Source organism: Pteropus alecto, unplaced genomic scaffold (assembly GCF_000325575.1).
Source record: "Pteropus alecto unplaced genomic scaffold, ASM32557v1 scaffold71, whole genome shotgun sequence".
NCBI lineage: Eukaryota > Metazoa > Chordata > Mammalia > Chiroptera > Pteropodidae > Pteropus > Pteropus alecto.
The window spans coordinates 6,374,825-6,389,024 of record NW_006433024.1 but is presented as its reverse complement, the minus strand read 5'-3'; the positions used below and the strand labels follow the sequence as shown (position 1 = coordinate 6,389,024).

Sequence of the window (14,200 nt, the reverse complement as noted above, 5' to 3'; positions counted from 1 at the left end):
GGCACATATGTTTACACTATTAGGATCATTGAATTTTCTAACTGGAAAACACTACAGAGATCATATTCGAGCTCTTGATATTAGTAAAATAAATTAATCCCCATAAAGACCATATTTTTGGCTTAAGGTTGCATTTGTGTCATGGCTGAGACCATCTCTAAAATCACCTGACATAGGCCAGTGCTCTAACCATATCATACTGAGTCCCTAAAGAGAGTTTTCTCTAAATACTTGCTGTATTTCTTGAAATATAATCATGAGTCATGTAAATGACTCCAAACTTTAATATATCACAGACATATAGAATGACATTGCTCCCCTGTCATAGTGCCTGCCACTGGCATAAAAAATATAAAGAGAGAGAGAGAGAAGTGGTGGACGGAGGGAGAAAAAAAAAAAGCAGAAGGAAGGAAGGGCGAGAGGGAGGAAGGAAAGAAAGAAAGGGAAAGGAAAGAAAAGAAAAATTTTAGAGAATTAATGGTCAACTGTAGTTTGGGAGGAATATTGAAAAACTAAAATTGATTATGGGAATTGTCCCTAAGAGGATGTTTTCGTTCATAGTAACTTTGCTTTATGGGATTGTTGTCATAGCCCCTCACGGTATTCAAAAAATTTCACTGCCTTTCATTATACTGACTAAAATTTTCCCAATTAAAGATTCCGAGAATGCAATTGGGTTATTACCAGTTATAATTCAGTGTAACCACTTAGCTAACATTTTTCATACTTAAAGTTTAGGAATTTTGAGGAAAAAATAATTTTAGGTGGTAGGTTCGATAACACTTGAGTCTACACACATGAGGCTTAGGAAAATGGGAGCCTACAAAAGACTTTTCCACACTTTTGTTGTAGGATGCAGTTTATACCAAGATTGGGTGAAAGCAAGAAATTATTATTTCATAGAACTCCAAACACTGCACAATGGGGCTGTAACACTGAACTAGTTTGACACAAACCCTTGCTCTGGTGATGAATCTTACAGTCCAGTACAGACAAACTATGAATATACAAATAGTTATTGATCAATGCTATGACAGAGGCTGTTGGGGATGGAGAGTTTCCATCTTTAAATATAATGCTCAGAGAAAGCCTCTCTAAAAAAGTGACATTTAAGCAAAGATTGGTCATATTCCTGTATTTTTACAGTTTACTATAAACAAATTGGATAAACAAGAAACTGTCAGAATAAAATTTGTTCATTTCTGACCTGCAGTTTCTGAGGAAACTTGAAACTTATTGCTTATAATAAGTTATAGACATCTATACCAGAATGCTTATTTTTCAGATTGTTTCCAAGCATATCATAGCATATGTAAAAAAAAAAAAAAAAAAAAATTAAAACTACTGACACCAATATGAAATAAGTTTTATTAAAATTGATTTAATTTTTACGTTTTTAAAGAAATCTGATATATCGTTTACATTGTTTTCCCTAGGAACTCAATAAAGATCTTCACTGTCGCCATTTGCACCTCCAGAACAAAGATCTGAAAGCCCAAATCAAACATATGATGGATCTAGCTTGTCTTCAAGAGCAACAACACAGGCAAACTGAAGCGTAAGTACATGTATTTACCTATTCTACAAATTTTAGCACTGTAGACCTAAAGAACCTGAAGCATAGAAGTTCAGCTTTTCACTACCAGAAAACTGAGTTTTATCTGGTACAGGATAGATTATTTTTAAGTGTCTGCCAGCATCAGAAAGCATGCAGACTTTGAAAACATTGAGAAAGTATAAAATATGTCGTTCTCCTCTAACTAATTTTTTATAATGCTTTATAGGTTTGAAAGATTTTTCTTAAAAATTATTTTAATTTTTATATGCCATGTAATGCAAAGTTCTAAAGATACCTATATAGTGAAAAGAAGTCCATTTCTTCCTGTCCTCCAGCAATTCATTTCCCTTCTTAGAAGCAATTACTATTAATAGCAACTGAATATTTAAGTAGGCAGTTTTTAAGCATTTATAGTTCCAGAATGATATTTTGCTGTCATCAATATGAAGTTACTAAAAATGTATATTTTTTATAGTAACTGTCTAATTTTTATGTGATGGTATCATAGCTCTTTCATTCTCCCTCTTCCAGCTCCATAGTAGCATCATTTGATCTTTGAAATATAATAGTAAAAAAATATAACTTAGTCTTTATTTTTGTTACTTAGAATATGTTAGTCAACTCCTTAGGTATCACTTTCATGCCCGGGAAAAATGAGAAATTTATTTCTCTCGGCTTTCTGCTAGTCTAAAATTCTACTAGAGTTCTATTAGTGTTCTCAAATAACTAGTAATTAATTTTTCATAGCTTTGATTTATCATATTTAGGTAGTTATTTTTAAAAAGAAGAAAAAAGAAAGGAAAAATGTTAGGGAGCTATTTTCCCATAGATACAAGCTCAACCTAATCTCCCCATACTGTCTACATCTATACCTTAAACAGACATTGAATATTTATTAACTAGCACTCAAATCACTTGCCAAAGCTAAAGTTATGAAAGAAACATTAATTTTTTTAACCATGCATATTTGCTATATGAAACAAAGATATTAACACATTTAAAATAAATTTTTGCCTCAAAATGGTCAAATAGATCTCTGACTTATTTAAAAATTCGGTGAACCAAAAGCATTATAAAGGCATCATAGTAGAAAAAGTATGAATTTGGAGATTCATCTTGAATTCTAGTTTATATTGGCAATATAACCTTGCATTAATTATTTAACCCCCCATGCCTTAGTTATTTTACTTTTATTTTTCTCCTTCACTTTTTTATTAAAAATTATTGAGGTGACTTTGATTGACAAAATCGAATAAGTTCCAATTTGTCATTCGACAGTATGTTTTACATATATGTGTGTGTATATAGAATTTTTTTTTATTAAAAATTATTGGGATGACATTGATTAACAAAATCAAATAAGTTTCAGGTGTATCATTCAACAGTAAGTTATATATATATTGCATTGTGTGTTCACCACCGAGACTTAGATTTCCTTCCATCACCAAATATTTGACCCCTTTTAGCCCTGTCTACCTCCCCCATCCCCCACCTTAGTTTTCTCATATATTAAAACAGATCATAATACTTACAAAGAATTTGAAAGGATTAAATGATAAAAATAATGGAGGTTGTAAACTGTCTTAGCAAGACTTTGTAGAGTGGAGGCAAAAAGATGATTTAATATATAAAGTGCTAAAAGGAAAAATTTTCAACCAAGAATACGCTACCCGGCAAAATTATCATTCAGAATTGAAAGAGAGAATTTTCCAGATAGGCAAGAGCTAAGGGAGTCTTTAAATAGACTTTAAAGCAACAACTGTAATAAGAGACAAAGAATGGCATTACATAATGATAAGGGGGTTAATCCAACAAGGTGTATAACATTTATAAATATTTATGCACCTAATGTAAGAGCACCTAAATGTATAAAACAAATATGAGCAAACCTACAAGGCAAAATAGATAGCAATACAATCAAAATGGAAAACTTTTCCAGGATAGTTCATATGTTAGCCCACAAAACAAGTCTTAACAAATTTAAGAAGACTGAGATCAGATCAAGCATCTTCTGTGACTACAGTGGTATGAAACTAGAAATCAATTACAAGAAGAAAACTAGAAAATTCACAAGTATGTGGAGATTAAATAACATACCGCTAAACAACCAATGGGTCAAGAAAGAAATCAAAGTGAAATTTTAAAAAATGCTTTGAGACAAATGAGAATGTATTTACAGTATACTAAAATTTATGGGATGCAGCAAAAGCAGTTCTAAGTGGGAAGTTCGTAGAGATAAATGTCTACCTCCAGAAAGAGGGAAAATCTCAAATAAACAACCTAACTTTACACCTCAATGAACTAGGGAAAAAAAAAAACAACAACAAAGCTCAATGTAAGTAGGAGGAAGGAAATAACAAAAATTAGAGTAGAAATAAATGAAATAGAGACTTAAAAAACCAATAGCAGAGATCAATGAAACCAAAAGCTGGTACTTTGAAAAAATAAACAAAATTGACAGACCTTTAGCTAGACTCACCAAGAAAAAAAGAGGAGGGCTTAAATGAATAATATCAGAGATGAAAGAGGAGATAGTGTAATTCAGCCACAGAAATACAAAAACTCATAAGACACTTCCATGAACAATTATATACCAATATATTGGACAACCTAGAAGAAATTCCTAGAAACATACATTCTACCAAGAATGAATCATTAAGAAATAAAAAATCTGAGCAGACTCATTACTAGTAAGAAGATTGAATCACTGATTAAAGCCTCCCTAAATAAAAGTCCAGGACCAGATGGCTTCTCAGGTGAACTCTGCCAAATAGTCAAAGAAGAATTAATACCATTTCTTCTCAAACTCTTCCAAAAAGTAGAAGGGTCTATTTTATGAAGCCAATATTACTCTGATACCCAAACTAGACAAGGGTGACACAAGAAAAGAAAATTACAGGCCAATATCCCTGGTGAGCATAGATACAAAAATTTTCAACAAAATATTAGAAAACCAAATTCAGTAATACAATGAAAAGATCATATGCCATGATCTATTGGGACTTATTCCAGGAATGCAAGGATGATGGTTCAGCATTCGAAATCATTTAGTGTAATATACCACGTTAACATAATGAAGGATAAAAATCGTATGATCATCTCAGTAAATGCAGAAAAAACATTTGACAATTAATTCAACATTTATTTTATGATAAAAATTCTCAACAAAGTCAGTATACACTTCAACATAATAAAGGCCATATATAACAAGCCCGCAGCTAACAGAACCCTCAATGGTGAAAATCTGAAAGCTTTTCTTCTAGAATCAGGAACAAGTCAAAGATGCACACTCTCACCATTCTTATAGTACTGGAAGTTCTAGCCATAGCAATCCGACAAGAAAAAGAAAAGGCTTCCAAATTGGAAAGAAAGAAGTAAAACCATCACTATTTGCAGATGACTTGATACCATGTATGGAAAACCCTAAATACTCTATCAAAAAAAAAAACAAAACAAAACTATAAGAACTAATAAATGAATTCTGTAAAGTTGCAGGATACAAAATCAATATACAGAAGTCATTTACAATTGTATCAAAAAGAATATATACCTAGGAACAAATTTAATGAAATGGAAGACCTGTACACTGAAAACTCCGAGACATTGATGAAAGAAATTGAAGAAGACACAAATAAATGGAAAAATATTCTATGTTCATGGATTGGAAGAATTAATATTAAAATGTCCATCCTACCCAAAGAAATCTACAGATTCAGTGTAATCCCTATCAAAATTCCAAAGGCATTTTTCACAGAAATAGAAAAGACAGTTCTAAAATTTGTATGGAAGCACAAAAAACCCTGAATAGCCAAAGCAACCTTGAGGTAAAAGAACTAAATTAGAGACATTACTGTCTCTGATTTAAAACTGTATAACAAAGCCATAATAAAACAGTATGATATTGGTATAAACACAAATACATAAATTAATGGAACAGAATTGAAAATAAATCCAAGCATATATGGTCAGTTAATTTACAACAATGGAGACAAGAATATACAATGGGGAATGGACAGTCTCTTCAATAAATAATATTGGGAAAAGTAGACAGGCATTCACAAAAGAATGAAACTGGACCACTACCTCATACCATACACAAAAATTAACTCAAAATGAATTAAATACTTCAACTTAGACCTGAAACAAAAGTTCTAGAAGTTTTGACATTGGACTTGGTTTTGATTTTTTGGGATTTGATAGCAAAAGCAAAGCTCATAAAAGCAAAAATAAACAAGTGGGACTACACCAAACTAAAAAGCTTCCACACAGCTAAAGCAAGTAATCAACAAAATGAAAAGTGAACTTACCGTATAGGAGAAAATATTTGCAAATAATTATCTGATAAGGGTTTAATATCCAGAATATTTAAGGAACTCATACAACTTAATAGCAAAAGAGCAATCGATCTGATTTTAAAATGGGCAGATGATCTAAACAGACATTTTTCCAAAGAAAATGTACAGATGGCCAAAAGATTCATGAAACGTTGCTCAGCATCACTAATCATCATGAATTCAAATCAAAACCACAGTGAAATATCACCTCACATGTTAGAATGGATGTTATCAAAAAAGATAAGAAATGAGGGTTGGTGAGGATGTGGAGAAAAGGGATCTCCTGTGCACTGCTGGTAGGAATGTAAATTGATGTAGCCAGTTTCAAACATATTGAAAACAGTATGATGGTTCCTCAAAAAATTAAAAATAAAACTACCATATAATCCAGCAATTCTACTTCTAGGTATTTATCTGAAGAAAGCAGAAACACTAATTGGAAAAGATCTATGCACTAACATATTTATTGCAGCATTGTTTACAATAGCCAGGGTGTGAAAACAACCTAAGTATCCATCAACAGATGAATGGATAAGGAAAAAGTATATATAAAAATGCAGTGGGCTACCTTGAACAAGCCCGATCCCATCTGATCTCAGAAGCTAAGCAGGGTCGGGCCTGGTTAGTACTTGGATGGGAGACCACCTAGGAAGACCAGGCACTGTAGGAGTAAAAAATAAAAAAAATAAGGGATTGTAAGCTGACAAGGTCCTTGCAATCTGTGAGGTCAACCAAGGGTTGCCTTGCCTTTAAAAATAAAAAATAAAAATAAAAATGCAGTGGAATATTATTCAGCCATAAAAGAAAAAGAATGAAATCTTGCCATTTGCCAAAATAAGCATGGACGTTGAGGGCATGATGGTAAGTGAAATAGTCAGGGAAAGTCAAGTACCATATGATCTTGCTTATATGTGGAATCTTAAAAAAAAATAAAAATAAAAAAATAAAAACAAGCTCATAGAGAAAAGTACAGATTGCTGGTTGCCAGAGGCTGAGGTTGCAGTATGGCTGGAATAAGTGAAGGAAGTCAAAAGGTAGAAACTTCCAGTTATAACATAAATAATTCATGAGGATGTAATATACAGCATGGCCACTATAGTTAATAATACTGTACTGTGTATTTGAAAATTACTAAAAGAGATCTTAAAAATTCTCATCACAAGGAAAAAAATTCTGTATGTATGGTGACGGATATTCACTAGACTTATGGTGATGATTTCACAATATATACACATATCGAACATATATACACACATACATAACATGTGGTGGTTCCCTATGACCACCTATCTAGATTTGATGATTTACTAAGATAACTCACAGGACCCATCGCATAACTGTGCTCATTGTTGATTTATTAAAGCAAAACACACAAAACAAAATCAGCAAAAGGAAAAGGAGAATGGAGCAAAGTCCAAAGGAAACCAGATTGAAGCCGACAAGTGTCCTCTTCCAGTGGACCAACCAACATAGCATGTGATTAAGTGCAAAACGTTGAGACAAGTGTGAAATGTTGTCTACTTTGGAATCTCATTAGAAAAATACTTAGTGCCCTAGGTTTTTATCAGAAGCCGGTCAAATAAGCATGTACTTCTGCCTAGCATGTACCCAAATTCCAAACTTTCCAGAAGGAAAGCAGTTGTTCAGCATAAAACACATTGTACAGTTTAAGCACAGTGAGTCCCTCTTACCAGTTTTGAAAATGAGAACCCTGTCAGAATCCAAGGTTCAAAATGCCAGCCAAGAGTCAATCTTACTACAAGCGTTTCTAAGGATAGCAGTCTCAAGCTTGCTATGTTAACTGCTGCACAACACCTAATTAGTACACATACTCAATAAATGTTTTTATTGACTTTCAAATTAATGACTTTTTCTTATAGTTGTTACCTACTTGGCTTAAATGGAGAACTCCCCACCCTCACCAAAAAGAAAAGCGTCACAGACTATTCGTACTGCTATCTAAATATTTAAGACCCCTAGAGAATAAAGCAATTATACCCTTGTGTGTTAAAATTAATGCCTGTTCTTTTTCCACTGACCTATTCATACTTCAAATGGTTCTGATCTCCTGGATGTTATAAGTCAACTGGAACAACAGGACTGAATTATTTCAAGATCATCCATGTTGTTCGACATCTTCTTTGATTCACACAATGCAATATATGTAGGACGTATTGTTAAATCGTACGCTTGAAACCTATATAATTTTATTAATCAATGTCACCCCGATAAATTTAATATACATAAATGTTAGGAACCATTGACTGAGTATATAAATTTATAGCTAGATAGCTGTGGCATTTCTTTAGTGAACACTTACACAGAGGTCTAATACATAAAAAGATACATTCAATACTGTTCTAATTGGCAACAATAGGGAAGATTCTGAATCAGAGCCAAGACTCCAGTGGCCCATCGATTCCCTGTACCTGCCATCTTTGTTCATAACTTTTCTCTTTGGAATCCCTAGGAATAGCTTGAAAGTTACTGTTTTAGCCCATAAAGAGCTAACTGAAAGGAAAGTTGTTTTGTTCCTTTGTTGTTACTACTTTTTAAATGTTATTTACCTAAAATGAGTCTCATCATTTGACAATGTATTAATTTTTCATTTCAATGCCATGATATTTAGTAACAATAACAATATAATTGGTTTGTAAATCACATTATGCTTTGAAAATAGCTTTTATATGTATTTAACTCATCCAGTTCTCAAAACAATCTCCTATTATAATTAGTTGCTATCCAATTGATCCCCAGATAATGGAGGAGAAATCTCACTTGTGCTTTATCCAAGATCACATAGAAGCAAGTGAAGACTATTTGAGACTACAGCCTGGTGCTTGTAGTTCCCATCCAAGATTCTTTCCACTATATACTTAATGTATTAAAAATATATTAAGGTATTCGATTGAAATATTCTAAAAGGAAAATATATAGAGAGAATCATTTTACTGATCTGCTAATACTTTGGATGTTATATAGAACTATATAATGTATTTAAAATTTAGTATTTCTCTCTTCTTGTCACCTTCTGTATATAGAGTATTGAATGCTTTATTACCAACTCTAAGAAAACAGTATTGTGCATTAAAAGAAGCTGGCCTGTTAAATGCTGCTTTTGAGTCTGACTTCAAAGAAATTGAGCATTTGGTAGAGAGGAAAAAAGTGGTTGTTTGGGCTGACCAGACTACTGAACGTACCAAGCACAACGGTCTGCCTGGGGTTTCCGATTTTATGGCTTTCCCACAGCTTGCGCCAGTTCAGTCTACTTCCTGTTGTAAGTACAGCTTTCATTGATTAAGTAAATAATGACATGTCTGAAGATTAGCCTCCTTTACATATCAATCTACATAACAGTTAATTTTTTAATAGGTTTGGCTATTTTATGAGAATTAATGGGAATATTAGATTTGGAATTATTTCAATTAACCAGTATCTTTCAACAGTAAGAGCAGGTATGCTTGATATTATAAATAACTCTAGCAATAAAACCTTTAAGTTATATTCTTCATTTTCGATAGACTAATTTTCCTTCCATCCTTTAAAATGTGACCTCTATTAAAGACTGAGATTATAATTAAGAATATTAATTCTTATGTAGTAAGCTGTTGATAAGATCAACTAACAGTGTGGAATATCCTGTTTTTCTATTGGCAATCATTTGATATCTCTCCTCATAAAAGTGTGCATGGAAAACTTAATTACAAAACTAACATATAATCTTGGTTAAAAAAATTTCAGACAATACAGAAGTACATGTAGAAATAGAATACCATTTTCAACTTCCCCAAGAACACCATTCTTGTGTTTTTTCTCAGAGATAAGTCTCTTGATATTTTGATCATCCTTGCAGAAATGGGGGTGGGGGGAGTTGAGGGAGGGAGGGAATGAATTTGATTATTAGATAATATAACTAGCTTTTTATTAGGTTTTATATGAATGCTAAATCATTATATACTAACCTACAACTTTTTGTTTGTTTATTTGTTTAGTTTATTATGAACATACATGATGAATCTAACTTATTTTTTTTAACACTTGTGAGAATTCAGAGAATAGATACACCATAATCTACTTAACCTTTGTTCTTTTGGTGAACAGTGCATCAGAGAGCATGCCTGTGTCTTCACATTCATGCATGTGTACCTGAATCCTAGAAACTGATTTGCTGAGTCAGTGGACAAATAATTTTTTTTAAAAAAGAAGTAACCTGCAAATCTTCAAAAACTTTTCCTATACTAAATGTCAGTGAAATACTTATTTTCTCTTTACCTTAACCCAAAATAATAACAGCAACACTAGACTAATATATATTCTTTTTAAATTTGCAACTCTGAGATTGCTAGTGACCTTTCATCTTTTCTAATATATCCTTTGCTCATTTGAGTCGGTGGAATTTTTTTATTACTTTATCTGAGGATTTGGACTTTGTTTGTTTGTTTGGAGTGCTTTAGAGTTTCTCTTCTGGTTACAACTGCCTTCATGTTCTTTTCTCTCACCAGACTTTTATGTCTTTCTGGAAATCTGCATCTTCCCAAGGCCCTACTCTATTTTTCTTTGTTTCCAAATGTTGGTGCTAGGGAGGTCTCCACTTTGTTAGAGAGTTTTAACTTACAATACAACATCACAGTAAATATATGGAGTAGTCGATCTACTAATTATCGTTGATAGTCATCTCATAGCCTACTCCCCAGTCTTTTTATCTGAGTTCACAGACTGCGGAAAAGCAGTTCTCATGATAGCTGGGGTCCTGATTTTTCTCTTCTAGATTTTCCGTTGATCTGCTTTCCAACTTCCAAAAGTTACCTAGTTTCTTCTGTTGGCAACTATTGTTTTTTTTCCAATCACTAATATTATGTCAATAGATTTTAAGAGAGGATGAGGGAAATACCTACAGATTTATGCATTTGATTTTACTTCTTTTAGTATTATCCCTTGTCAGAACTGTCACTAAAATATTTGCTTTCTTGTTTTTTCCTCTTGGATGTTTGTTTTCTGTTTCATTGTGCATTTTCTTTTCTATTTAATTATATCTGCTCTTATCTTTGCTATTATTTTTATTTCCTTCGATTTTCACTATGTTCGCATTGCTATTTTTCCTTCTAACTGATAAGGATGAATGTTTGTTCCAGACTTGAATGTTAATTCACCCACATTCTGCCTACTAGCCCCATTCTCCTCCCGAACTACACCCCCACGTACCTTTTGCATGCAGAGCTCTCTCTGAAGCTGTGAGAGTTTCATGCGTGGGAAATCAGGGGGAATCAAAGCTGCCTTATACAAAAGCATATGGTTAAGAGTCCAGGGGATGCTGAAAAATACTACGTATTAGTAGTCTCCCTGTGGGCAGCTCATCTGAGTATAAGACCCTCACATTTTGCATTTCTTATGCTGAGGGTATTTAAGTTAGCAACCTCAATCCTGTAACACCAGGATTTGTTTTCACATTTATTTTACCTGGATTTTTTTTTTTTTTTTTTTACTTTAAGAGTTTATTTGAGCCAAACTGAAGACTTGCCCAGGAACAACATCTCAAATGTTCCAGATAATACAATTTTGTAGCTTCTGATTTTTCTAATTTATAATTTATGTCCATAGATTTACCTTTAAACATAGCTTTCTCTTCATCCCGAAAATTTTGATACAGAATATTTGTCATTTTTATTTAGTTCAAAATATTTTGATTTATGTTACAATTTCTTCTTTGACCCATGTAGCGTTTTTTAATATCAAAAAACTGTGGCAAATCCTAGCCTATTTTTAGGTCATTGATTTCTAGCTTAATTGAATTGTATTTAGAGAAAATATTTTGTATGATTTTAATCTTTTGAAGTTTGTGCAGACTTGTTTTATACCAAGCATGTAGTTAGCTTGTATAAATGTTTCAAGTATACTTTTAAAGAATTTATATTTTGTAATCATTAGTTGCAATATTCTATATAAGTCAGTTAGGTCAAATTAGTTGTGTTCTTCAAATCTTATTCTTATTGACTTACGTTTAAATTTATGTTTTATCACAAACTGAGGAAATCTATTAAAAATTTCCTCTATTACTGTGGATTTTCTATTTTGTATTGGTTTTCTATTGCTTCCCTAAAAAATTAACACAACCATATTAATTTAAAATAATACTTATTTATCCGAGAGTTCTGCATGTCAGAAGTCCAGCAAGCTCAATTGGTGAATCTGCTTAGAGTTACACAAGGCCAAAATTAAGGTGTCAGCCAGCCAAGTCTCTTATTTGGAGGTTCTAAGGGAGCATGTGCAGCTAGGTTCATTCTGGTTGTTAGGAGAATTCAGTTCTGTGTAGCTGTAAAGCTAGGATCTGTGTTTTTGTGTTGGCTGTTGGCCGGGGTCATTCAGTGTTTCTAGAGGTTCCCCATATTCCCTGGCATGTGGCCCTCTTCATCACTTCTTCTCCTCTATCTAGATTAAATCATTCTCATGCTTGGAATCTCTCTGACCTACCCTTCTGCTTATCTCTACTGCCTATAGTTAAAGTTCCCTTCTTTAAGTGCTCATATGATTAAATTGAGCCCCCTGGATAATCTAGGATAATCTTCCTATCTTAAAATTCCATAACCTCAATCATATCTGCAAAATCCCTTTTGCCATGTAATGTAACATATTCATAGGTTCTGGGGCTAGGGCATGGACATCTTTTAGAAGAAGAGGGTATTCTGCCTACTCTCTATTCTACCACATTCTCCTTTTAGTTCTTTCAATTTTTGCTTTCTTTTATTGAAATTATATTTTTACATATGTGTATTTTAGAATTTTTACATCTTTTTATTATGATTCCCTTCCAGTAACTTTTCTTAACTTTAAGTATACTTTGTTAAATGTTAACGTAGCTACCTCACTTTTCTTTTGCCTAGCATTTTTACTTTTTTGTTCTGTTTATCAGTGTTTATATTTTACTTAAGGTACTTAATGAACATATTGATAGTTGAGTTTAAATCTACCATCTTCTGATTTGCTTTCTAATTGTTCTGCTTATTGTAAATTCCTTTTCTTTGGAACTTTCCTTTGAAATGATAGAGTAATATTTAATATTCCATTTTTCACCTCGGTGACCTTGGGTGTTATGCATTCTTTTTATATTTTTTTAGTAGTTACCTTTTGGATAATTACTTTTTTTTTTACCTTTGGATAAATAGCCTTATCAGAGTCTATTTATCCAAGTAACTATTTGTTATTAAAAGAATTTTTAATAAAGTAACTATTTATTTATCAAAGTAACTATTTGTTATTAAGTTTGTGGCACTGAGAAGAGGGTGGTGCCACAAACTTAAAATTCTTTAATTCCTTTAACCCCTCTCCTGACATATATACCATTGTTAAAACGTACTTTATTTTTCTATATATATAAAACCCATAGTATATTATTTTTATTGTTTATATAGTCAATGTTTACATTTACTTTTTTGTTCTACATATGTTCAGCATTTCTGCATCTTCATTCAAGACCATTTTTTTCATCTAAAGAACTTTACATTTTCTTTACAATGTGTATGCTGATGATGAATTTTCTTAATTTTTATGCATCTGAAGATGTGTTTATTTTACTTTTCTTTCTTTAAGACTATTTTGCTGGGTATAGAATTCCAGTTTAGTTCTCTTAGCACTTGAAAAAAATTCTTTTATTATCTTCTGGCTTTCATTCTTGCTGTTGAAGTCAGCTTTCATTCTAATTGTTGCTCTCTTGAATGTAATCTTACCTCTGGCTTCCTAAAATATTTTCCCTTTGTCTTTGGGTTTTAGTAGTTTTGCTGTATTGTGCCTATGTAATTTTACTTCTGCTTCTCTTATTTGGGTTCATAGAACTTTCTAAATTTGTATCTGGGTTATCTTCCATTAGTTTTCTAAAATTCTTAACCATTACATCTTCAAATATTATTTCTGCCCTGTTTGCTTCCTCCTCTACTTTTGGGACGCCGATTTTATTGCATAGTAACTTATTGTTGTATCTATGCCTTACGCCTTCTCCTGCTTGTAATTGCTTTTTCTCACCCTGGAAATTTCACATGTTCTATAGTTTACTTTTTAGCTGCGTCAAATGGTTCTTAAATCAATCAAGTTGTTAGTTTCGGTTTTATTTTAGTGCTAGAATTTCTATATGATTTTTTCTTATAGTTTCCATTTCTTTCCAGAAATTCTTACTGAACACATGGGTGCAATTATTTTAAAGGCTGGGTATGAGAAGGCCCAAGTCTGGAACCCTCTGGGTCTGTTTCTATTATCTTTCTGCTAGTTTTTGTTCACATGGTTTCATTTCCTTACATACATGCTAATTACATGTATTTGC

At 32.5% G+C, this 14,200-nt stretch overlaps 1 protein-coding gene and 1 pseudogene across 3 annotated transcripts in view; both read left to right on the top strand.

Annotated features, from left to right (window-relative positions):
• KIF18A (kinesin family member 18A) overlaps nt 1-14,200 on the top strand; it is a 77,569-nt gene that overhangs the window by 34,581 nt on the left and 28,788 nt on the right. For all 3 annotated transcript variants that reach the window (XR_001516540.2, XM_006907991.3, XM_025044035.1), the window contains exons 12-13: nt 1,437-1,558; nt 8,934-9,169. Coding sequence is in view for 2 of the 3 variants with exons in the window: in XM_006907991.3 (XP_006908053.1) it covers nt 1,437-1,558; nt 8,934-9,169 (358 nt within the window). In the remaining variant the exon portion in view is untranslated. The remainder of the gene's footprint in view (nt 1-1,436; nt 1,559-8,933; nt 9,170-14,200) is intronic.
• Nucleotides 6,448-6,559, top strand: LOC112476711 (annotated as a pseudogene).